Source organism: Callithrix jacchus, chromosome 21, assembly GCF_049354715.1.
Source record: "Callithrix jacchus isolate 240 chromosome 21, calJac240_pri, whole genome shotgun sequence".
NCBI lineage: Eukaryota > Metazoa > Chordata > Mammalia > Primates > Cebidae > Callithrix > Callithrix jacchus.
Window position 1 is genome coordinate 1,646,781 of NC_133522.1, and position 27,027 is coordinate 1,673,807.

Genomic DNA, 27,027 nt, shown 5'->3' on the forward strand with positions numbered 1-27,027 from the left:
CTCATGAATGGGCTTAGTGCCATCATCAAAGAGGTTAAAAGGAGGGTCCTAGTCCCTTTTTGTACGTTTTGCTCTTCTGCTCTTCCACCATGTGAGGACACAGCTTTTGTTCCTTCTGTCATGTAAGAATGCAGCAAGAAAATGCCATCTTCGAAGCAGATAGTAAGCCATTACCTTTGGTCTTGGACTTCTCAGCTTCCAGAATTGTGAGAAATAAATTTCTATTATTTATTAATTGTCCAATCTGTGTTATATTATTATACAAGGAGGAAGGGATTAATACAATGGTCAAATAATTTTTGATAAGGGTGCCAAGATTATTCAATTGGAAAAGTACAGTCTTTTCAATAAATGGTGCTAGGAAAGCTGAATATCAACATGAAAAATATTGAAGTTAAATCTTACCTAAAACATATGCAAAAATTAACTCAAAATGCATCAGAGACCTAAATGTATACTTTAAATTATAAAACTCTTAGAAGAAAAGTTAGTGCATAAGCTTTATGGTATTAGATTGGACAATGATTTCTTGGATATGATACCAAAGCCATAGGCAACAAAAGAAAAAATTGACAAACTGGGCCACATAAAAATTAAAACTTTTGTGCATCAAAAGACATTATCTACAGAATAGAAAAGCAACTCACACAATGGGAGAAAATGCTTGCAATCATGTATCTCCTAAGGGAATAATGCTCATCCTATTTAGAGAACTCCTAAGATTCAACAACAAAAGAATCAGGCAAGCTGATTTAAAAATGGAAACAGTAACACACTATAGAAATGATCCCTGAAAGTATAGTCTTACTACAGTAATCAAAACAGCATGGTACTGGTACCAAAACAGAGATATAGACCAATGGAACAAAACAGAGGCACCGGAGGCAACACAACATACATACAACTATACAATCTTTGATAAACCTGACAAAAACAAGCAATGGGGCAAGGATTCCATGTTTAACAAATGGTGTTGGGAAAACTGGCTAGCCATGTGCAGAAAGCAGAAACTGGACCCCTTCCTGACACCTTACACTAAAATTAACTCCAGATGGATTAAAGACTTAAACATAAGACCTGGCACCATAAAAACCCTAGAAGGAAATCTAGGCAAAACTATCCAGGACATAGGAGTAGGCAAGGACTTCATGAACAAAACACCAAGAGCATTGGCAACAAAAGCCAAAATAGACAAATGGGACCTAATGAAACTCCACAGCTTCTGCACGGCAAAAGAAACAGTCACTAGAGTGGATCGGCAACCAACAGAATGGGAAAAAATTTTCGCCGTCTACCCATCTGACAAAGGGCTGATATCCAGAATTTACAAACAACTCAAGCAGATTTACAGGAAAAAAACAAACAAGCCCATTCAAAAGTGGGCAAAGGATATGAACAGATACTTTACGAAAGAAGACATATATGAGGCCAACAATCATATGAAAAAATGCTCATCGTCACTGGTCATCAGAGAGATGCAAATCAAAACCACATTGAGATACCATCTCACGCCAGTTAGAATGGCGATCATTAAAAAATCTGGAGACAACAGATGCTGGAGAGGATGTGGAGAAAAAGGAACACTTTTACACTGTTGGTGGGAGTGTAAATTAGTTCAACCATTGTGGAAGACAGTGTGGCGATTCCTCAAGGCCTTAGAAATAGAAATTCCATTTGACCCAGCAATCCCATTACTGGGTATATATCCAAAAGACTATAAATCGTTCTACTATAAGGACACATGTACACGAATGTTCATTGCAGCACTGTTTACAATAGCAAAGACCTGGAATCAACCCAAATGCCCATTGATAATAGACTGGATTGGAAAAATGTGGCACATATACACCATGGAATATTATGCAGCAATCAGAAATGATGAGTTCGTGTCGTTTGTAGGGACATGGATGAATCTGGAGAACGTCATCCTCAGCAAACTGACACAAGAACAGAAAATGAAACACCGCATATTCTCACTCATAGGTGGGTGATGAAAAATGAGAACACATGGACACAGAAAGGGGAGTACTAAACACTGGGGTCTATTGGGGGGAAAAGGGGAGGGCCAGTGGGAGGGGGAGGTGGGGAGGGATAGCCTGGGGAGAAATGCCAAATGTGGGTGAAGGGGAGAAGAAAAGCAAAGCGCACTGCCATGTGTGTACCTACGCAACTGTCTTGCATGCTCTGCTCATGTACCCCAAAACCTATAATCCAATAAAAAAATAAAATAAAATAAAAAAATAAAAATGGAAACAGGACATGAATAGATACTTCTATAAAGAAGATATACAAATGGCCAATAAGAACCGAAAATATCCTGAAAACCACAAATCATTACAGAGATTAAATTAAAATGTCATTGAGACAACACCTTAAATCCATCAGGATGGCATTATAACAACAAACAAACATAAAACAAAAACAGCAGAAAATAACATGTGTTAGTGAGGATAAAGAGAAAGTGGAACACTTATACCCTGCTGGTAGGAATGTAAAATGATACGACCACCATAAAAAGCAGTATGGTGGTTCCCCTATAAGTTAAAAATAGGATTACAACATTATCCAGGACCCCACTTCTGGATATATACTCGAATGGAAAGTAGCATGCAAAAACACACCTATTCTCATAGTAGCATTCTTCACAATAGCTAAAACATGAAAGCAACGGAAGTATCCATCAAGAGATGAATGGATGAGCAAAATGTGGCATGTGCATACAATGGAATATCATTTATCCTTAAAAAGGAAGGAGATTCTGTCATACACTGCAACAGGACTGAACTTTGAGGACATTATGCTAAGTGAAATATGCCAATCGCAAAAGACAAATACTATATGATTTCACTTATATGAGATACTAAGGGGAGTCAAACTCACAGAGACAGACAGTAGAACGGTGGTTGCCAGGGGCTGAGGGAAGAGAAAAGTAGGGAGTTTAATAATTTTTAAAAAGTGGGGAAGTTTAATTATTTAACGAGTACAGCATATCAGTTTTCCCAGATGAAAGAGTTTGCAGATGGGCTCTGGTAATGTTTGCACAATGATATGAATGTATGCACTTAAAAATGGTAAAATTTATGTGCATTTTATCAAAATAAAAAAATTAGAAAGAAATCCTTGATTTTTCTTGTAGTTTGGCCTACTAGCACACTAGCATTTGTTTATTGCTGTCTCGACATCTCAGTCACCTGTTCCCAAAGGAATCATCTCCACCTACAAATTCTTATTAGTCGTTCATTCTCATTTTTGCTCTCTGCAATGTGGCTTCTGCCTGGGACAAGGCCATTGAAAGTGCTCTTGTTGAGATCACTGAGTCCCTCGTAAGTGCTAGATGCTATAGATCCTTTTCTGTTTCTGTCTTTCAGAATTTCTCTCCTGAATTTGTCACAATTGCTTATGTGCTCCTGACTTTTAAAAGCTGTATTCCCTTGGGTTTGGCGACTTCATGTTTTTCTCTCCTTCCTTGTTCCTCTTTGTCCACTCTTGCTTAGTTATCCGTGGGGATTCCAACCAGGCTGCCTCTCAGATTGGTATGTCACAAAGTTCCACCCCAGTTCAACTTTCTTCCTAGGAAATATTGTGATTTGCATTTAGTAACTATCTTTATGCTACCAAGTTCCCAGATCTTTAACTTTAGCCAAGATTATTCCACTGAGCATCAGATTTGTATTTTGAATTGCTGTCTGGTCATTTCCTTTTTTTTTTTAAAAAGAATACAGACGTTTTATTTTAAGTTCAGGGGTATATACAGGATGTGCAGGTTTGTTAAATGGTTGTGTCATGGGGGCTTGTTGTACAGAATATTTCATCCTTCATGTATTGAGTCTAGCATCCATTAGTTATTTTTCCTGATCCCCTCCCTCCTCTCACCCTCCACTCTCTGACAGGCTCCAATGTGTGTTGTTCCCTTCTATGTATTGTCCCTGTGTTCTCATCGTTTAGCTCTCACTTATAAATGAGAACATGCAGTTTTTGGCTTCTGTTCCTGTGTTAGTTTGCTAAGGATAATCGCCTCTAGTTCCATCCATGTCCTTGCAAAGAACATGATCTCATTATTTTTCATGTCTGTATAGTATTCCATGGTATATATGTACCATATTTTCTTTATCCCATCTAACATTGATGGGCATTTGGGTTGATTCCATGTCTTTGCTATTGTGAATAGTGCTGTGACAAACATATGCATACATGTGTCTTTATAATCGAATGGTTTCTATTCCTTTGGGTGTATGCTTGGTAATGGGATTGCTGGGCTGAATGTTATTTCTGTCTTTAGGTCTCTGAGGAATTGCCACACTGTCTTCCACATGGTTGAACTAATTTATACTCCCACCAACAGTGTATAGCCATTCCTTTTTCTCCATAACCTTGCCAGCATCTATTATTTTTTGAGTTTTTAATAATAGTCATTCTGACTGGTGTGAGATGGTAACTCATTGTGGTTTTCGTAGTTTTAGGTTTTACATTTAACTCTCTAATCCACCTTGAGTTAATTTTTGTATATGGTGTAAAGAAAGGTCCAGTTTCAATTTTTTGCACATGGCTAGCCAGTTATCCCAGTACCCTTTATTGAAGAAAGAATCTTTTCCTCATTGCTTGTTTTTGTCGGGTTTGTCAAAGATTAGATAGCTGTAGATGTGCAGTCTTATTTCTGGGTTCTCCTTTGTGTCTGTTCTTGTACCAGTACCATGCTGTTTTGCTTACTGTAGCCCTGTAGTATAGTTTGAAGTTGAGTAGCATGATGCCTCCAGCTTTGTTCTTTTTGCTTAGAATTGCTTTGACTATTGGGGTCTTTGTTGGTTCCACATGAATGTTAAAATAGTTTTTCCTAGTTCTGTGAAGAATGCCAATGGTAGTTTTATGGAAATACCATTGAATCTACAAATTGCTTTGGGTAGTATGGCCATTTGAACAATACTTATTCTTCCTATCCATGAGCATGGAATGTTTTTTCCATTTGTTTGTGTCATCTCTGATTTCTTTGAGTAGTGGTTTGTAGTTTTCCTTGTAGAGATCTTTCACTTCCATTGTTCAATGTATTCCTAGGTGTTTTATTCTTTTTGTCACAATTGTGAATTTGGTTCCTTTGTGATTTGGCTATTAGCTGGACTGTTGGTGGTGGATAGAGATGCTCACAATTTTTCCACATTGATTTTGTATCCTGAGAGTATACTGAAGTTGTTTATCAGCTTAAGAAGTTTTGGGCTGAGACAATGGGGTTTTCTAGATATAAGATCATGTAATCTATAAACATGTATACATTTGACTTCCTCTCTTCCTATTTGGATGCCCCTACCCTCTGTTTTTTTATTGTCTGATTGCTCTGGACAGAATTTCCAATACTATGTTGAATAGGAGTGGTGAGAGAGGGCATCCTTGTCTTGTGCCCTTTTCAAGGGGAATGTTTCTAGCTTTTGTTCATTCAGTATGATGTTGGATACTGAATAAATGGCTGTTATTTTGAGGCATGTTCCTTCAATACCTAGTTTATTGAGAGTTTTTAACACAAAGGGATGTTAAATTTCATCAAAAGCCTTTTCTGCATCTATTGAGATAATTATGTGGTTTTTGTTTTTAGTTCTGTTTATGTTATGAATCACATTTATTGATTTATGTATGCTGAACCAACCTTGCATCATGGAAATGCAGACTACTTGATCACGTTGGATAAACTCTTTGATGTGCTGTTGGATTCTGTTTGCCTGGATTTTCTTGAGGATTTTTTTGTATTGATGTTTAGCAAGGATATTGGCCTGAAGTTTTCTTTTCTGTTATATCTCTGCCAAGTTTTGGAATCAGGAAGATACTGGCCTCATAGAATGAGTTAGGGAGGAGTCCTTCCTTTTCAATTTTTTGGAATAGTTTTAGTAGACATGGTACTAGCTTTTCTTAGTACATCCGGTAGAATTCAGCTGTGAATCCACGTGGTCCTGGGTTTTTGTTGTTGGAAGGCTATTTGTTATTGCCTCAATTTCAGAACTTGTTATTGTTCTGTTAAGGGATTCAATTTCTTCCTAATTCAGTCTTGGGAGAGTGTATGTGTCCAGGAATTTATCAATTTATTCTAGATTTTCTAATTTATGTGAATAGAGGTGTTTATAGTATTCTCTGATCGTTGCTTGTGTTTCCTTGGGGTAATATCCCCTTATAATTTCTGATTGTGTTATTTGAATCTTCTCTCTTTTCTTCTTTATTATTCTAGATAGCAGTCTATTTTGTCACTTTTTAAAAATATATCAGCTCCTGGATTTAATGAGCATTTCAATAGTTTTTCATGTCTCTCTAGCTCAGCTCTCATCTCAGTTATTTCTCGTCCTCTGCTAGCTTTGGGATTTGTTTGCTCTTGGTTCTCTTATTCTTTTAGTTGTGTTGCTAGGTTGATGACTTGAGTTCTTTCTAGCTTTTTGAGATGGGCATTTAGTGCTAAATATTTTCCTTTTAACATTGCCTTAGCTGTGTCCCAGAAATTCTGGCACATTGTATCTTTGTTTTCATTAGTTTCAAGGAACTTCTTGATTTCTGCCTTAACTTCATTATTTACCCAAAAATCATTCAGGAGCAGGTTATTCAATTTCCATGTAATTGTATGGTTTTCAGTGAATTTGCTAATCTTGAGTCTAATTTGATTGTGCTGTGGTCTGGGAGAATGTTATAATATCAGTTTTTTTTTTTTTTGCATTTGCTGAGGAGTGTTTTACTTCCAATTATGTAATCAATTTTAGAGTAAGTGCCATGTGATGATGAGAGAAATATATATTCTGTGTATTGGAGTGCAGAGCTCTGTAGATATCGAACAGGTCCATTCAATCCAGAGCTGAGTTCAGGTACTGAATATCTTTGTTAATTTTCTGTCTCAATGATCTGTCTAATATTGACAGTGGGGTTTTAAAGTCTTCCACTATTTTTATGTGGGAGTCTAAGTCTCTTTCAAGGTCTCTAAGAACTTGCTTTATGAATCTGGGTGCTTCTGTTTTGGGTGTACATATATTTAGGATAGTTCAGCTTGTCTTGTTGAATTGAACCTTTTACCATTATGTAATGTCTTTCTTTGTCTTTTTAAATCTTTGTTGGTTTCAAGTCTGTTTTGTCAGAAACTAGAATGGCAACCCTGCTTTTTTCTATTATCCATTTTCTTGGTAAACTTTCCTCCATCCCTTTATTTTGAGCCTATATGTGTTACTGCATGTGAGATGGGTCTCTTGAAGACAGCATATCAATAGGTCCTAGTTCTTTATCCAGCCTGCCATTCTGGGTCTTTTAATTGAGGCACTTAGCCCATTTACATTTAAGGTTAGTATTGCTATGTGTGGATTTCATCCTGCTATCATGATGCATGCTAATTAGTTTGCAGACTTGTTTATGTGGTTACTTTATAGTGTCACTGGTCTGTGTACTCCATTGTATTTTTGTTTTGGCTGGTAATAGTTTTTCCTTTCTTTATTTAGTGCTTCCTTCAGGAGCTCTTATAAGGCAGGTCTAGGGGTAATGAATTCCCTCAGCATTTACTTGTCTGAAAAAGACCTTATTTCTCATTTTCTTATGAAGCTTGGTTTGAATGGATATAATATTCTGGTTTGGAATCTCTTTTCTTTAATAATGTTGAATGTTGGTCCCCAGTATCTTGTGACTCATAAGGTTTCTGCTAAAAGGTTCTCTGTTAGTCTGATGGGCTTCCCTTTGTAGGTGACCTGGCCCTTCTCTCTGACTGCCATTAATATTGTTTCTTTTATTTTGACCTTGGAGAATCTGAAGATTATGTATCTTGGGGATGATCTTCTCATGGAGTATTTTACTGGGGTTCTCTGCATTTCATTAAGTTGAATGTTGGCCTGTCTAGCTTGGTTGTGTAAGTTCTCATGGATTATATCCTGAAATATGTTTTCCATGCTGGTTCCATTCTCCTCATCTCTTTCGGGTACACCAATCAGTTGTAGATTTGGCTTTTTTTACATAATCCCACATTTCTTGGAGGTTTTGGTTATTCCTTTTCATTCTCTTTTCTCTATTCTTGCCTGCCTGTGTTATTTCAGAAACCCAATCTTTAAGTTCTGAGATTTTCCCCTCTACTTGGACTATTCTGCTATTAATACTTGTGATTACATTACAAAATTCTTGTATTGTGTTTTTCAGCTCTATCCATCAGGTCCGTTATAATCTCTATATTGGCTATTTTGACAATCAGCTCCTGCAATGTTTCATCATGATTTTTAGCTTCCTTGCACCAAATTAGAATGTGTTCTTTTAGCTCAGTGAAGATCATTTTTAGACACATTCTGAAGTCTAGTTTTGTCCCCTCCGCCATCTCAGCCTCAGTCCAGTTATGAATCCTTACTGGAGAGGTGATGTGGTCATTTGGATGGAAGAGGACCCTGGCTTTTTGAGTTTTTGTTGTTCTTGCAATGATTCTTTCTCATCTTTGTGAGCTTCTTTATCCTCAATCTTTGAGGTTGCTGACATTTGCATTTTTTTTCCTTTTAGTGGTCTGGCCCCTTTCCCTAGGGCTGCTATAATTTTCTGGGGGTCCGCTCCAGTGCCTGGTTGCGTTGGATTTTCCAGTGCCTGAAGCAAAGTGAAACAGCAAGGATGGCAGACTGCCCCTTCCTCTGGGAGCTCTGTCCCAGAAAGGTATGGACCTGTTGCTAGTCCCAACACACCTGTAGGAGGTGGCTGGAGACCCTGCTTGGGAGATCTCACTCAGTCAGGAGGATTGAGATCAGATACACCCTTAAAGAGGCAGTCTAGTACACAGAGTAGCTGTGTTCTGCTGGGGTAGTCCTTCTGCCCCTGGTCAGCCTGGGCTCTTCGAAACCTAGAGGCTGGAACCAGTAAGCTGCCGAAACAGGAAAGATGGCAGCCCACCCGTACCTGGGTTCTCTTTTTTAGGGAGCATCCAAATCCTTTGTGGTCCGGAGAACACAGGTTGGGGTGGTGGAGGCCCTAGTTGAGAGGCCCCAGCCAGTGCGGAGGAATGGAGAGGAGATCTGCTTAAAGAAGCAGTCTGGTCGTGTTTTGGTCCAGCAGATGTGCTATGTTGGGGGAACCCTTCTCTCCCTGGTCAATTTGGACTCTCCACAGTCCACAGGCTGGAATGGCTGGGTTGCCCAAACAGCAAAGATGGTGGCCTGCCCCTCACCCAGGAACTCCGTCCTGTCCCAGGTAGGTGCAACAATGTTGCCAGGGTCTGGCTGGAATTCCAAGCCAGTAGGTCTTATTCTGTGGGGTATCGTGGAAGTGGGGCCTTCAGACCAATGCTGCTCTGCCCCCTGGATTCAGCTACCTTTTTAGGGATATATATTGGAGATCCGACTTGTCACCTTGCCTGAGTTGCTGTCACATTTGCCAGGGAACCCAGAGCCAGAGTATATGAAGCTCCCGGGACTCCATGTGTGTCTGAGTAGCTTCTCTGCCAGGACTTCATACAGTTCTGTGTGTCAGACTGAAGACTGTGTGGCGAGGGTTCACGGGGGCATCTCCTGACCCAAGGGTTGCAAAGATCCATGGGAGAAGTGTGGTTTCCTGGGGGGCTTCACATTCACTAACTGCTTCTGTGGGTGGGGGAGGTTCCCATTGCTCTGTTTCTCCTGGTTGGGTCATTGCCCTCCCCTTCTTTTCTGCATTCTCTGTAGGTCAAACTGATACCCTGATCAGTCCCGGTGTGAGCACCCGGATGTCCCAGGTGAAGGTTATGTATTATTCAGCCCCTTTATTCCTCTCTGTGAGAGCCACACACTGTAGTTGCTTCTAGTCAACCATCTTGGCCCCTGACCACGGAACATTTTCATTGGATGTTCCACAGACATCTCAAATGCAACATGACCAAAACTGAACTCACCATTTCCTTCCAACTACCAGTCCATCCTGTCCCTCCTCTCTCTCTTTTTTCAATTGCTAGCAACACCTTCCACTCACTTTTCTTGCTCCCAGCAAATTTTGAGTTGACTTCCTCACTTAATTAAATCCTTGCTTTCTGTCTTTATTAATTTCTCCTAGATTTTTGGTTTACAGATGACCCCCGTTCTTATGTGCCTAAGTGGTTGGCATTGTAAAAAATGTAAGTTCACTTTTTCTCTCACGACAAAGGAGCTGAGATGTGAGTGAAAGGCTGCAGAATGAACATGCCACCTTGCACTGAAACCAGTGGTATTATATTTTGGTATAACTGAATATTGCAATATAATAAACGAATTAACATTCAACAAATGTTATAAAACAAGGAATAGTTTTTTGTGGATGACGTATCATTTCAAAGCTAAAGTATTCTATAGCTATATTTAATTTAGATTGCTAGCTAATATTGTTATAAAAATGGGAAGAAGTTCTAAAATTCAGAGGTAGGTAATTTCCAGGTAAGTGCCACAAAAAGTAGTTATAAAGTCCACATGTGTAGCTGGAAAAAGCCTGTGTTGGGATAATGGTAATGGTGAAGGTTGCAGTTAATTCACGCTAGTGAATTTTAGTGAAATTAGAGAAAATACACTGGTGTGAATTTAGTATAATCTTGACCCCTATACCCACACAGGCTTAGAAAAGTTAAAAAACCTGCACATGGTGAAGTTGTGCCTTCTGGGCAGCCAGGGTGCTGCTGATTTGCCTGCTAAGTCAGAATGTATTCAATGTTAAAATTAAAAGGACACGGCTACACACACATCACTTCTCTATACACACACATATGTTCACACAAGCCCACACACAGACACTAGAAGGACCCCACACGGTACGAGATTCAAGAATCCAGTGCAGTATCACAGCCAGCCAGCCAGCCACCAGCACTGACACTAGATGTAATCTTGTACTTACTAGTGCTACCACTCCTTCATCATAAAAGAGCAAATTGAAGCAGTTTTCAAATAGTGTGGGAGACCAAAGGGAAATCTTTTCTGCTTCCAGTAAGCACAGAAGGCTATTAATGAGCCGCGGATGGCTCCCCCACTACACAGAGCACTCAGCCACTTCCTCCTTCCTGTGCTCACATAAGCTGTGTTTATGTTCTAAAGCTGCAGTTTGAAAAATGACTTTGGTTTTGAGAATTTATGGGCTATATATATTTATGTATTTTATTTCTGCTTGCCATGGGGAGTTGAGTATCTGCTATTGACATAAAGTTTATAAAGCACTTTGAGCTTCTAAGAAGAGAGATGATTACCAAGAAGGGTAAGAACATTACAGTAGAGTAGGATGGAAGTATTGACCCTATTTTTCTATTCATTTTATTTTTTTTGCATTATAATAACCTGACCTTTAGAAATTCTAGGTGCAAAGGGGACATAGGCCACATGAAGAGTTGATAGTGGACTTGTAAGGAAAAGTAGTAAGCAATTTCGTAAAATGAATTCATAATATATGAGAGTACAACTCTTTGAGTCACAGAAAGTTCAATTTCAATTCTTGCTCTGCCACCTGCAATGTGTTACCCACTATTCCATGAGCTTTACAGCAATCAGTTAATCTGTATAACACTTGTATGAGGTGGAGAAGGTATTGTTCATATCTTCATTCTATAGGTGAGTCAACAGAGGTACAGAGAATTTGATACCATGACCAAGGTCACATAGTCCATCAGTAGAGCCAAAATTAGCTGAAAAAAGTATTCAGGTTCTGGCAGTAGTAATGATAGCTATTATCAATTAAGTATAAGTGTTTGCCCCCTAGAATATCTGATAATGTCTTATGTACAAAGTACATAGTAAGAGCTAAAAATATTAGTTTTTAAAATTTAAAGGATAAAATACACCACCTAAAAACATGTAGTAGGATGTTTAGAAGTCAATCTTTTGTTTATAACATATGACTGTTTCCTCATAACATTTAACTGATTCATTATTGAGCAGAATAAAGCGTATAAGTTGGGTGAGAAGCTGATACTTCCCAGCTTATTTGCTTGTGGCGGTCATTTGACGCAGCTTCTGCACCCATTTAGATTGAGTATCTGCCCCTTTAGGGTACAGCTGATTCAAAAATAAAAAGAAAACCAACCTACCCCAAGCATCATTAGCTAATGAGTCATTTTGATATGCAGCTGATAAAAATGAGTTTTTGAAGAAACATCATGGAAGGACATTAAGTATACATGCATTTCAAGTACCATAGGTGGTCCTGGTAAATTATTCTAAAATAATTTAGAACAGGAGAAATGAACACAAGCTGTAAAATACCACATTTTTAGTCAGAATGGCTACAGAGAAGAACAAACAGTTCATGTCCCCAAACACTTCTGAATTTCACCTTACAGAGCACACTTGGTTGAGAGTACGTACTGCACGAACAGGATTGCTCTATAATAACTTGATGATTTTGCTGAATTCAGCTTGCAGGATTGAATCTGGACATCAAGCCCAGTCAGAGCATAAATATATCATCACTGCTAGCATTCAGAGCAGCTGGAAGAAGAGGTCCCAGAATCAAGAAAAATAAATGAAGCTGAGATCAAGAGAGAAAGGTGAGATCCAAATAGAACTTGTTCACATAACATGGAGCAAAAAATAAAGTGAAGTCAATGGTTTATTTTCACATGAAAATAAGGAAGAAAAATAATGTAACATTCCAAGTGGCAAAGTCCAGCCATTTCGTAAGTGAGATAAATAGTTACATCTCTGTAGATAGATAGACAGACAAATAGATATTAAAAATATAGTGACGTGCAAATATATGACCTTTGCTGGGGATGAAAAACACTTACTATAGCAGTTTTTTTAATATTTTTCTTTTTTCACTATAAATGAATATTTTCATAGCACACGTGGTTTTTCAAATTTTAAATATATTGTAAATAAACCTTGAAATATAACTTCTTGGTCCTTTCTCAGTATGTGTTTGTATCACTATAAAATAAATTACTTTTTGTTTATACTATACTTTTAAGGATAAATCACTTTAAAAATAATACTTAAAATTGTATTTTTTATTAAAAAAATCTCTGCTAAAGGAGTTTTATTCCTCCTCTTTTTGTTTTCTGAATAGTTAGCCAAATGAAATTAAGAGGGATAAAGCTGATAGAACTTTTTCTGAAATGAACTTGAGTCACTGTTAGTAAATACACAGCAATGCAGTTGAGCATTATAGGTAATGTATACAGTATCATACCACAGAGTCGAATGTGAAAAGCAAAATTAATGACTATGTGAGGCAATTGAGTTTCATTTAATCTCTTTCTTCATAACATTATTTGGTATACACACACACACACACACACACAAACGCAGGTATACACACACACATATAGCAAGTGATTTTATAGGATAAATCAATTACGTTATTGAGTATACAGCCCCCTCCCTTTGTGACACTCTAATGTATCACAGTATCAGGGAAATGCACCCTAGAGAAAACACTGCTATTCTTCACAGAAAATCCATGAATAACATTATGCAAAAATTAATTTATGATAAATGATTTAAATATAGAACTGAGAACAGCTTATTTAAATGCCATCAGAAAAGAACACCTCACCCGCAAAAAGGAGTCTAGGGATCCATTCTCCATATATTCCACCACAATCATTACTGGTCTGCCTGCAAAAGAGCAAGAGAACACACATGGACTAGAGCAATTACAGGAATATGTGCCGCAGTTAAGAGATACCCAGCTGTGGCAACTAAATTATTTGTATTTTATTAATAGGAATTTCATTTTCCAACCTGCTTCTATAAAAGTGTTCATATTATACATAGTCATCTCTATATTTCTTAATAGCATTATTTCCTTTTGAGTTCATAAAAGGGACACGCATTACAATATAAATTACAAGGGAAATAGGTACTTCTTTCCTAAAGCCCTGCAATCACTTGTTCAGATTATGTTCTTTTTGTCCTCTAGTTTTTCCTTACAAAACAATGGACAAGCTCAAGCCAGGATTTAAGCAGTTATTAGAGCTGTTTTGCAGCTGTGGCACAACTTCTAACAGTGCCGCAGTTTTAGCTGACTTATGTTAGAGTGGGCATTTCTGAAGTATTCCTAAGGCAAAGCAGACAGGAGAAACTCATAAATTCTCTTTAAGAAATTATAGACCATGGGTCATAGTCTGATTTTCAGAGCCTTTAAGCGGAAAAGTTTTAGATTGATGAATGCTACACAGCTTGTAGGATTTGTAATAGTTCTGATCCCATAGAATTTGATCAACAGAGCAATGATGGCAGTACATGAAAAATAAGCAACTCTGATTTTGTAGTGTGGTATAGAAGCTAAGAGCAGAAACGAATTTTTCTTTTTTATCATATCAATTGTTACAATGTTACAGTCCCAATACACCTCTATTAGGTAGAATATTCGACATAAATAACTGATTTATTTCAAGGCGGAGAATGCATTTGTTCTGCCCAATTGCCCAAGTTTAAAAGATAAACTCATTTTGGATGCAGGGGAAATGGTATTCACCCAAAATAAGCATGTATGACATATTTAGTTTTTACCTCTATATTTTCTCACTTATAGGAATTTTTAGCTTTTAATCTGCACTATGCACAGTTTTTCCTTACAGACACGAAGAAGATCTGGAACTTATGTGTACCAATGATGGAAATATTATATCATTGTAATTCATGTTCCTTTTATGAACTCAAAGCCTTGAGGGTTAGAACGGATGACTATCACGAATTAGTACAATGTATGCAAATGCTACGCTTTACATTTGAATCTATATTTTAAATAAAGATGTGCTAAAGGTTAAACGTATTAATAAAGCTCCCAATTTATCATGCATAAAATTAGAACCCAAGGAAGTTTTCCATTTGTAGTGAATATTAACTTATATTCTGTAGTGTTCCTCAAAGTCATTAATTTTACCCAAATCTGAATGAAGAACTTTGTCGGCAATTATTGAGCTCAAATGAACTGTCAGCACTCTTGTGGACAGTGTTCTAGAAGATTTAGGTGTAATCCTTAAAGTTCATCATGAAATCTTTTATTTGGCCGTGAGTTTCAGGGAGTCTGGAGGTGAGAGACTGATACACTCAGGTAGCAAGGTGAGGAAAATAAAAGGTCATTTTTGTACTTAAATATAAAGATTCTGAGACCAGTATTCCCGTTTCTGAATGTTAAGGGGAAAAGTTGGGTTATTACAACGACTGCCTGATGCCCCTGCCTGCAGACTCACAACTTTGGAATAATCTATCTTAACCATTGCTGTCAGAGGAACGCTTTTAGTTTTCATTTTCTTTAACAAACATTTCTCCTTCCCTTAAGAATGCCAGTCTTATTAGAATAAAAAGAGCGTGCAAGCATTTCACTTGTATTTCTACATACCATAATTATTTTTCTTATGCAGATATAGAAATGGAGGGATAGAAAATGTAACTACTTGTCCAAAGTCACATAGCTGGTAAGTGGCAGTGTCAAGTAATCTGTCTCAGAAATTTAGATCTTAACCTTTATGGTATAGGTGCCTTTCAGACATTATAGATAAAAGCTCCATGTCTCGTCCTGTTAGTCAATTCTTTCTAGTGATGTACCTCATCTTTCCTACTAGCCTTCGTGTCCACAGCCCTACCAGTTTTCATTGTTATATTACTTAATCCTCTCTCCGTCCTTGACTGGGGTATTTACCTGCCAGGATAATATCTCTATTTGCTTTGCTCTCTAACCTCACCACCTCTCCCCACTCCATTAGAATGTATACAACACGCCTCTACCTTGAAAGTCTCTCATAGTTGCATTTCCATCACATCTATTGTGTACACTATTAAATGTTGTGCCTGTTTTTATAGTGTTTCTCTTTCTTATTTCCCATAATGCTTTATATACTCATTCATGGGGTTTTCAAGGTCACTTGCCATAGAGCTAATCATAGCAGGTGCTTCATAAAAACAAGTTAACTTTTCTTGATTTGACAATTTTCAAGAAAGTAACTCTGGAGAATTTCAGCAAGATCTGACCTATGTGAATACACAGTACTTCAAAATTATTTCTCTCTATAACTCTTTGGGAGATACTTTAGGCAATCTTAAAATTCATCAGTGACAAGTTCTGTCTTCTCATTGAGAATAACAAAGAATCAAATGAAGAATTCCTTGGTTTCCTGTGAATTAGAAGTTTCATATTTGAGTTCTTAATCTTTTGTATTTTGTGTAGTAGCATCAATAGAGAACAGCTGTTAATTGAACTAAGGAATCTTTTTTATTTCTTTTTACCACTGCTGGCATCTAACCTGTAATTTGTTTTGGTTTTCAATAGGGAAGAAGCTAGTTCTACTGTGAAGATTATAAGCAACTTACAATCCATTATTACATTTTATAATTAAGAAAATAGATAAGTAAAAGGAAAATTATGAAAATTAGGATGTCAATCTTTCCATTTGTTTTAGGTGACAGAAGTCTATTGACGACAGTGTTTTTTTTGTCTTTTTCAATATATAAAAATTATATATTGCATTATAGCTCTTGGAAGATATATTTGGAAGTAATTTATTATCTTTCTAAATTTTTAAAATATTACACTTTATTTCCTTTTGCACAATTTTAGCCAGTTACTCCAAGTGCCTCATGTCACAGAATCATCTTAGTATTTGCATTGTACTAAAGTCAGTGGACAAACCAGGCTTCTTGAATTAGTCAATTCCTGAAATCCCATCATTTTCAGAAGTCTCATGTATTTGATTAAGAGATTTTCAAAGATACTTCTACAAGTCACACAAAGTGAATTTCTTAGGTTTTCCTTCATTAATATCCCAGAAATGGTTATGAATATTTCAGACTGCATTGGAATGAAGATCCTCTAAGAAATCACTTATTGATATTCTGGAGACAATGGATTGCAAAAACCCCTTATCAGCCTTTTCATTGACAAGAAAAATTATTTTCTTACAGTAAGACTTTAAGGGAGTATTGACTAATATGTATTTTTCAAAGGTTCCCTAATACTTATGATGGTTTTGATAAAGGTGGTGTGGATAAGCTATATAATCATAAGACTACACTTTTCTCATGCTGTTGAAACAAAACAAAATAATTCCTTAAGAGTTCCATAGATATCCTGGTTAAAGTATTTTGCCCTTGAAATCCATTTTTTTTTTTTGGTCTCAGAGAATATTTGTGAAAAAAGGGGCAACAGAGATTTAACATTTTCATATTAAGTAATGAGTTTGTGCTGGATGTGGTATTTTCTATTAGTTTGGCAATTTCTAATGTGTAGAGAGTAAAATGAAGAATCAAAACAAATCTCAATAACCTCAAACCTCTATTACAGATTTAAATCATTCCATTTATTTAATATTCTATCAACTCTATATTTTGTCTACCAGGTAATAAAATTTGTGATGATAACTTAGATTGACAGTTACAGTGCCTGCATTTTATTTTTCCTCCGTTGCAATTCAGGAATCTTTGGACCAGTTATTTAATCTATTTCTCCCTTCCCTGTTGCTGTTGTAGAGATAGTGATTTACTAATTATAATCTCAAATGAATTTGATAATAAATGAAATAGTCTTATCCCTCTAAGGCTCTCAGAAGATACGAATGATGCCATTTGAACACAGTTATATTACATTAAATCAGTGTTTTTATTCACCCAAGTACTCAAATTTAAGAACTCTTTTCCTCTTGTAGTGTTACCTGGTGACTATCAGATCATGTTCCAAATACATCTTATCCTCATTCAGTTCAAATCCAAACTTTTAACATTGCTCTTGAAGTTTCTTTTCCTCTTATAATTCTGTGTTGGTTAAAACCTCACCATCCATCTAGTTACCCAGGTTTGAAGCTTTGTGACATTGGACTTCTCACTTTATTAAACCATTTCTAGTTCATGAGTTATGAAGTTCTGTGATTCCACATAAAACCTGTTGCCACTGCCCATTTTCTGCCCTTACTTTCTCTTGCTCAATCATATTTTACTGGTTTCCTTGCTCCTATCTGGTACCCCATTATAAACTAACTCTTGCAAAATAATCATTTTGAACAGTCAGTGATGTAAAAAAATTTTTTTAAATGGCTACTAAATAGCAAGTAGTCTTCTGGGTTCTGGAAACACATCGTCAATCAATATTGAGATTTCTTCCCTCAGGGTGTATAGTAAGAAGGCACTATAAATAATTCACAGTAAATTAGTATAAAGGGCTAATGCCTCATCCCCCCCATTTTAAGACTGAATTGTTTATTGTAGAATTAAAGTCTAAATTGCCTGGTAATTAAGTTGATTTGCAATCTCTTCTCTACCTCCATTTATAGTGTATCTTTTACTTCACCCTATTCCCATAGCTCCTGCTTTTCAACTAATTAAGGAAGTGAAAGGTGTCTACAAGGAGAACTACAAAACACAGCTGAAATAAATCAGAAATGAAATAAATAAATGGAAAAACATTTCAAGCTCACGAATTGGAAGGATTGCTATCATTTATATGGCCATACTGCCCAAAGCAATTTACAGATTCAATGCTATTCCCACCAAATTAACAAACTAATTTTTCATAGAATTAGAAAAACTATTCTAAAATTCATATGTAACCATAAAGAACCCAGATAGCCAAACCAAGTGTAAGCAAAAAGAACAAAGCTGGAGGTATCACATTACCCAACGACTTCAAACTTACTATAAAGCTACAGTAAAGAAAACAGCAGGGTTGTACAAAAACGGGCACACAGGCCAACGGAAAATAATAGAGAATCCAGAAACAGAGCCACAGAGCCCAACCATCTGAATATCGACAAAATTGACAAAAACAAGCAATAGTGAAAGGACTTGCTATTCAACAAATGGTGCTGGGATACTGGCTAGCCATATGCAAACGAACTCTTGTTTTTCACCATATACAAAAATTAACTCAAGATTGAATAAAGATTTAAATGTAAGTCCTCAAACTATAAAAATCCTAGAAGAAAATCTAGGAAATATCTGTCTTAACTTTAGCCCTGGCAAAGAATTTATGGCTCTTTTTCAATAATTTCCCGAGTGTTACTTTACTTGTACCTTCCTCTCTTCTTTGGAAGACTGCCTTCTTGTTACCTCTACTTGGCAAAAATCATATACTTTTTTTTTAAAGCAGCTTAAATATAATCTCCATTGTAAATTATCCTATGAATTTCTTTCCATTTTAGGAAGCCTTGATTGTTTCTGTTCTCCTCCCTTTACATCTCAATCAATGCTAGAACACTTACGATACAGTATTGATGTTAAAACCTAGGTGTCTGTCTCCCATTCAAGTGGCCTGGAGCTCAGGACTTCATGCCTAATTCTTCCCCGTATCTAAGTACAGAGCTAGGCCCAGAGTAGGTATTCAATTATATATTTTTTGAGTTGAATGTCAGAAGGAATACACACATAGGATATTCTCTAAGAATTATTTCAGACCTACAATAGATTTACTGAAATAACGAAACGGCAAATCCTTAATTTTTAGTCCTAAAGTAGTTGTATTTTAACTATTGTTTTGAAGACAGCAAAATTCAAATTCCAGCTCCACTACCTTGCATGATCTTAGGAAAGTTCTTTTAGTTCTTTCAGTTTTTGCATCTATAAAATGAGAATAATATTATGTACCATGTAAAAATTTTGAAAGAATCAGCTGAGAAAATAGATAATTAGCACAATGCTTGTGACTAAAATATTGATGTCCTGGGAGCGAATGATGAACTAGGCACTGTGCTGCTCCCTGGGATATTTTGTTTGGAAATTCCAGGATTTTAAAGGCCCACAAAGCTGTAAAACATTCTATATAAACAGGAAACATATACTAAGGACACTGGCTAGAAAACTTTCATATTTTGCCTTCTCAAACATCAGTTTATGATAATCATCTCAGGGTTCCATTAAAATCAGTTTATTTTATATTAATATGCTCAAATAAGGCTTAGAAAGACAAGGCTTAGCAGTTGAAATTTCAGTTATAAGAGGCATATATGAGAAGATATAAGAGCAGCAATGTGATATGCTTTTGCAAAACCTCTGGGGAAGATACTGGGTAAAGTGTTACATCCTGAATATTTTAAGAGAGTCCCTAAGCTTTTGGTAGAAAGCATCATATTTTCCAGTAGTATTTCAAATGCTGTGCTTTACTTCTGGCTTGAAAAATGTCTTGTTATTAAATAAGTGTTCGAATGTTTTGCTTTCTGCTTTTCTATATCATTCACTGTTGAAAGAAAACTATCAGAAAATTCAAAAATAAAACAAACCCCTAAACAGAATATATTTCACGTATTCTATCTGTACAGGTGATTTACAGAGTGATTTAAATTATAATGGCAAAAACATTTGTTAAATAAGTCATACACATGACATGATTAAACCACTGACTACGTTCCTTCCCCTCTGCCCCCACACCAGGCAAGTTACTATTTATTTGTTAATCTTTTCTACAACTCTTCCAAGATATTTAATTTTTAAAAAGTTCAACTTTGGTAAATGCACTCTCTATAAGACCTCTGTGAATATAAGTATGAAAAGCCAACATGGTGTCATGGGGCAGCTGCCACTGTGATTTGTCCTATAAAGCAAAAGAATGAGGGCTGAGGCAACATGTGTGTCACAGCAGGGCTGGTCTGTCTCCATGTTCCTTATGTTCCTAAGCAGCCCAGCATCCCATGAGGGCAGGTATGCCGTCCTGTGTGAATCAACATGGCTCCCTGGAGAGGAAGAGACAGCTGAGCAGCTTAGTTTCTTAGTGTGCTCCCAATTAAGGTGAAAATCACTTACAAAACAATTCCAATCAGCACAAAAGTCAATACTGATTTATATGGAGACTCAGCTAACTTATCAAGCCACGTAAGGATTTTCAGAATTTTTCTTCGTAAGAAGTAAATGATTCTTGAATACATCTTTTGAAAGTGCTGATAGTTTCTTTGAATAGGACCAAAATAAATGGCACAATCTGTAATAAGAAACAAAGATCTGTAGGGAGTAGGTATGTTCTCAATGGAGAATTTAAATAGCCCTATATATAGTTTCTATATTTTTAAGATTCACACTTGTTCAAATGATATTAAAAGAAACATTTATGCTAATAAGAAACCTTAGTGAAGGCCAAAGGCTAGAACTATTTAAAAATTCTGAAAATAGAGAAGTAAAAAACAGCTACTAAAAAAAATCTAGAGATTACTTTAATGCTCTTCTAAGATTTTTCATGTCATTCTGGCAGGAGAAAAATAGAAATTCTCTTTGTAATGCTCAAGAGCTTGATATCAAATGCATCATGCAGCTTTTTTTTAAATGCACTGTCAGTCTTACATACAGATGGTGCTCACTTATGTCAGTTATATATAGAACAGTGAATTCTTTAGAACCAGGGGTTCTTTGTGTGTGGACTTTAGGGTGTCCAGAGACCTCCTAAAATTCTATGTAAACATTTATATACATTATCATATGTCCATTTTCTTAGTGAAGAGAGTGGATCCTTCATTGGATTTTCTCTCAAAATCAGGGTTGGGGAGGAAGGTTAAATCACTGCTGAGTTTTCACCTGGCTTATAATAAGGAGTCTTATTTTTGGTCAAGAAATAAAGTATAACATTTAAAAAGAATCTGAGTCCATGATCTGTACCACAGTATCAGAGTCATCAGTCCACAGGAATCTTTAAACTCATAAACTCTGCAATAAAGATTTTATAAACTGAGTGTCATTTGAAGGTTTAAATGACACCTTCCATTTTATATATGTTCCCATCCTGATTTTTCTTATTCCACTTGATATCTTGAACTTGCCTTCCTTAAACTCGGTATCATTTTGTAACATACTGTGTTTTTCTCCTCAAGTAAACCAAAGAACCGAAGAATGATGTCCATGCCCTTTGGAACTCACTGACTTTAAGCAAGATTGAGCCAACTGAGTGCAAGCTCGACATGATCTAGTTCGCTCCCTTTGCATTTGTTGTGGAGTAGATCCTGAATAGACATTTAAAAACAATCCTCCTACCTAGCAGCAACAGTGTTGTGAATATTTTAGAGTTGTGTAACTAGAACTCAGTCACTGATGTCACCCTCCTTTGTCCTTTGGTTTGCTGGTGTGTTCTGTTTGTTATTCCACCAGCGACCCTATCTTCTGTATTTTCTCCCATCCCTGAAATAGCACTGACCTTGGTCTCTCACTCACACCTGGCTGGGAATCCCCATCCTAGTTTTTTAACAGCTGCCTTTCTGCAGTGTTTTCTTCTGGAGCCCACAACTGCACAAACTTTAGAGGAGGAGAGTTCTCAAGGGAGAACTGTGCAGTTGAGTATTAAGTAGGGCCGGTATTGCTGTTTTTGACATCGTGTAAATAGCAAGGAATAAAGAAAGTAGAAGTTAGTAATCCGGATAAATAATTTCCTTTTTGTTATATTTTACATTTTAAAATAATGCATTTAGGATTTTACTTTGCACATTTAGTTTTTCTAATTTCCTTCATAAGTAGTTTTGATTTAAGTCGGGTACATATACTCACACATACCTCATCCAGGGCAATTAGCAACATTCTTAACTGCAGAAATGTCTAAAATATGTGCCATTCAATTAAAAAAGAAATTTCCCCCTTAAAGATCTCTTACTAAAAAGTATGCCACTGTATCTTATGTTGTATAAACTTATTACAGCAATAGATTGTTAAATACAAATATATGCTAAAGAAAAATACTCAAAAATAATTGAAAGAATTTAGCCAATATAAATTGTTTTGTCCTAAGTAATTAATTTTGAAATGCCAAATTGTGGACCTAAAAAAAGGTACTGACTTTTAAAATAATGTCTGAAACTGTGAAGAAATAAAATGATGTTCTTTGATTTTTCTGAAGTGCAGTTTGATTGCATTTAAAATGCATGTACTTTCCCACTGTTGATTTTCCTCGGCGTACTGAGTGTATGCCCATTTTCCTTAGCTCAGGGCACATTCCTCCAAAACCCACCACCCACTCTTCTATATTTGCATTCCTTTTTTTTCTACAGTCCTCGATATGCATCAAAACTTGATAATATTATATTCACCAGATCCTAGATTTTCTATAGCTTCAAACTTACTTATCATTCCTGGCTTATTTGCAGCCTCTAAGCCATATACTTTCTGAATAAAAATAATTTTTTGACTGGATAATACTGAATGCAGTATTTTCTCTGACTTCATCCCAGATAGGATTTCACATGAAATATGGAAAGGAAAACATTGATAAACATCGTTAGAGAACCGTGAAGACATTTTAATGTTGGCTCAGGACTGTATTTCCTTTGCTACAGAAATGACATTATAGGATATGTGGTTTACAGAAATCTGGGTTGTTGATCCATTTTCTAACATCGCTCCTCAAAGAATAGCAGTGGGATGTGAAGGTGTTTGATATTTGAGTATAAGGCTCATCCAAATCTCTTTCTAAAGGATAAAGAAATAGTATTAAACATTATTCTTAATTACATATTCAATAATTGCAAATCTAGTTTTTGAATACTCATGTGTTCATAATTGTCCTGTTATTTGATTCAGAGTAGCAGAGAGGAAGTGTCACTACATCTTTGCCTTTTCCTTTGAACCTAACACAAGTCATAGAATGAAGGGAAGCTCAGGTAAAAATGTCAGACTAGGTGTATTACATACAGCACTGTACCTAAAGCACAGGCAGGCAAACTGAGAAGGTATCTAGAAGAATGTTGCTTCAATAACTGAAGAGCTTCTAACCACAAAGGAAGCATTAGGGAGCTATTCAACACTGATTTTATTCCCCACAACTTGTCTGCTTCTAAATCCCACATGTTGCCTGTTTCCTAGTTCTCTCTTTCATAGACTTCTCTTATAACTGACAAAACTTGTTAGTTTAAGGTCTACATTTGAGTTTGGTCTAGCATCTGTTCCATATATATATCGATATATATATATATGGAATTCCATATAGATAGATAGATAGATAGATTCCATATGTCTCTCTCTCTCTATATATATATCTCTATATATCTATAATCCAGTCTGGTATATAAACATATATATCTATTCCATATATATAGAATAGATGCTAGACCAAACTCAAGTGTAGACCTTAAACTAACATAACTCATATATATATAAACCTTAAACATAACTCATATATATGAAACGAACATAACTCATATATATATAAACATTAAACATAACTCATATATATATAAACCTTCAACTAACATAACTCATATATATACATATATGAAACTAACATAACTCATATATATACATATATGAAACTAACATAACATATATATATAAACTCATATATATATATGTTATGTTAGTTTCATATATATATGAGTTATGTTAGTTTCATATATATATGAGTTATGTTAGTTTCATATATGTATATATATGAGTTATGTTAGTTTAAGGTTTATATATATATGAGTTTATATATATACATGAGTTAAGTTAGTTTCATATATATATGTGAGTTATATTAGTTTCATATATGTATATATATGAGTTATGTTAGTTTAAGGTTTATATATATATGAGTTTCTATATATATGAGTTTATATATATGAGTTATGTTAGTTTCATATATGTATATATATGAGTTATGTTAGTTTAAGGTTTATATATATGAGTTTATATATATATATGAGTTATGTTATAGATATATATATCCATATATATATGAGTTTCTTCATTAGGGAAAATATTATCAAGTCTCTCAACTGATAGAAAACTAACCGAAAAATGTAAGTTAAATTCTGCTGACAAACACATTCAACCTTAACATATTATTTGTTGAGTCATTAGCAGATAATAAACACGCCTTTACATCTTATAGGTAGGTCTAATTTTTGAGAGACATTGTAATGGTTGTATTTTATGTAGATTTAAGATACCATATGATGTCAGATAGTTATTGCTGAGAAGTGACAGAGAAGTGAATTTATGAAATTTCCATAAGTTATTAATGCAGAATTTTATTTTTAATGCTTTATTATTCTTCTATCATTTGTGTATGGCAAACGTCAAACTGCCAAAAATATAGAGGATTTGGGTAGAGGTGGATTCTGTCGTCACGTGATCAACTAGCCTAAGAGTATATAGACTCAATATTCTATGGCATATAATAAATGTTCTAAACCACTCTCAAATACTGATTGACCATATAATTAAGTTAAATAAATGACTACATGGAGCAAAGAAAGCAAAGTTATTGTTTTAGAGAATATGCCTGATAACATACTTAAAAAAGAGACAAATTCTTTTCAGGGAGGTAGAATTTGATTTAAATAGGAATAAATATAGTGGAGGAAGACTCTCCTTTAAAAAAATATAATTTAAGAGTCATGCCATTTCTAATTTCTCTTCTCCTTCCACATCCTTTTTCCCTTTATTTTCCCCTTTCTTCTCTCCTTCCCTTTCCTCTCCTCTCCTCTTCTCTCCTGTGATTTTCTTTTTATTTATTTATTTATTTAGAGACAAACACATTCAACCTTAACATATTATTTGTTGACTCTTTGGCTCTTGTTGCCCAGGCTGGGGTGTAGTGGCACCATCTCAGCTCACTGCAACCTCCACCTCCTGGGCTCAAATGATTCTCCTGCCTTAGCCTCCCAAGTAGCTGGGATTACCCGCCACCATGCCAAACTAATTTTTTGTATTTTTAGTAGAGACAGCTTTTCACTATGTTGGCCAGACTGGTCACAAACTCCTGACCTCAGGTGATCCACCAGCCACAGCCTCCCAAGGTGCTGGGATTACAGGAGTGAGCCACCACCCCTGGCCTCCTGTGATGTCTTCCTGTATCAGGTGACTACTGTACACATGCATTCCATTAAATATATTAATATACTTGTACTCAGTTTACAGCTATTACTTCCTGGTGTTTTCCTCCATCTGAAACTAAGAATAATAACCCTTTACTATGACTTTTTCAGAAATGAAAAACTTATAAACAGTTGACAACTGTTGCATAAATACCAATTTAAGGCTTGTCTGCTTTCTGGGTCCCATGATTCAATGAATCTCTTATTATTATAGTTAGTGTAAAAGTAAGTAGTGTAGAAATATTGCTTTTTAATAGCACAGTGTGACATGAAGCAAAAACCTATTATATACAAGACATAGTCATGTATCTCTTTTAAATTTGATTATGATAACTGGCAAATAAATTAGCACTAGAACAGGTATTTAAATTTCCTGACTGATACAGAGAATGTCTTATGTGGCACTCAAAGTACCGTGACAGGTAATCAATTGGTTGAAAGTGAGTTAACTGCTGTCTAGTATGCATCAACCTTCAGCCGAGTATTTAAAGTGTCGTCATGTGGGCTGTTGGAGGACCCACTTGCTGCCTTCAAATTGATGTCTGAAGTGTATTAGTTCACCTGTTAGATGGCAAAGAAACACCTCAGTCTTTTAAAAAAAATGTAAAACAATAAAAACTTCTCATTATTACTGCTTCATTCCACTCTACACAAAATTTTTAAAAAACCTTGGGAAATAAGCTATAGTTGAACAAGAAAGGATTAAAAAAAACTTTGAAATAGTAGCAGTCATTACCAAAAAGCATCACACAAAATGTACAGAAATGACTTATCAAAATGATATAAGCCAGGAAAAGTGTGTCGACTTAATTTCAGTTTGCAGAAACAGGGACAAGTTTAGAGCTATAAATTTTTTATGAAGCAATTTTGTTACACCTGATTTGTATGTAAGTCATGAAAACTGAACTGAGTTTCTCTCCTATGAAAGCTCGAGGCAAATCTGGCTTAAAGCCTAGAAGAATAGAGTGTGAGAATGTTCTTTAGAGCCCTCTCTGGAAAGTTGTTTCTGTATGTGTTAGAGAACAATCATTTTGCTTCCGTCATTCTCAGTAGCTAAACGACAAGTGTTTTTGTTGTTTTTTTGGTTTTCTAACAGTGATATTGAATAATTCAAGTCACTACTAGACTTTCTAATGTCATTTCTGCCAAACATATCTGACTTGACCAAGATTTGTCATTACGAGTTAAGGGTTAGGCCATTAAACTCCACATAATCTGCTCGCCTTCTAAATTCCAATCACTGAGACATTAATTATATATGAAACTACATGTTTATATTGGCAGTGAACTCAGAGCTTGGCTTATATAGTTTTTTTTCTAATCCTTTGCCACAGTATCGACAACAACTTTCTGTACAATTGGTATAATTTCTGTCTCTA

At 35.8% G+C, this 27,027-nt stretch overlaps 1 protein-coding gene across 5 annotated transcripts in view; it reads right to left on the reverse strand.

Annotated features, from left to right (window-relative positions):
• The window catches only part of EPHA6 (EPH receptor A6), a 999,349-nt gene that overhangs the window by 145,415 nt on the left and 826,907 nt on the right, over window positions 1–27,027 (reverse strand). For all 5 annotated transcript variants that reach the window (XM_054248973.2, XM_035283338.3, XM_002761301.7 and 2 more), the window contains one exon: window positions 13,450–13,511. In XM_054248973.2, coding sequence (XP_054104948.2) covers window positions 13,450–13,511 — 62 coding nt within the window. The remainder of the gene's footprint in view (window positions 1–13,449; window positions 13,512–27,027) is intronic.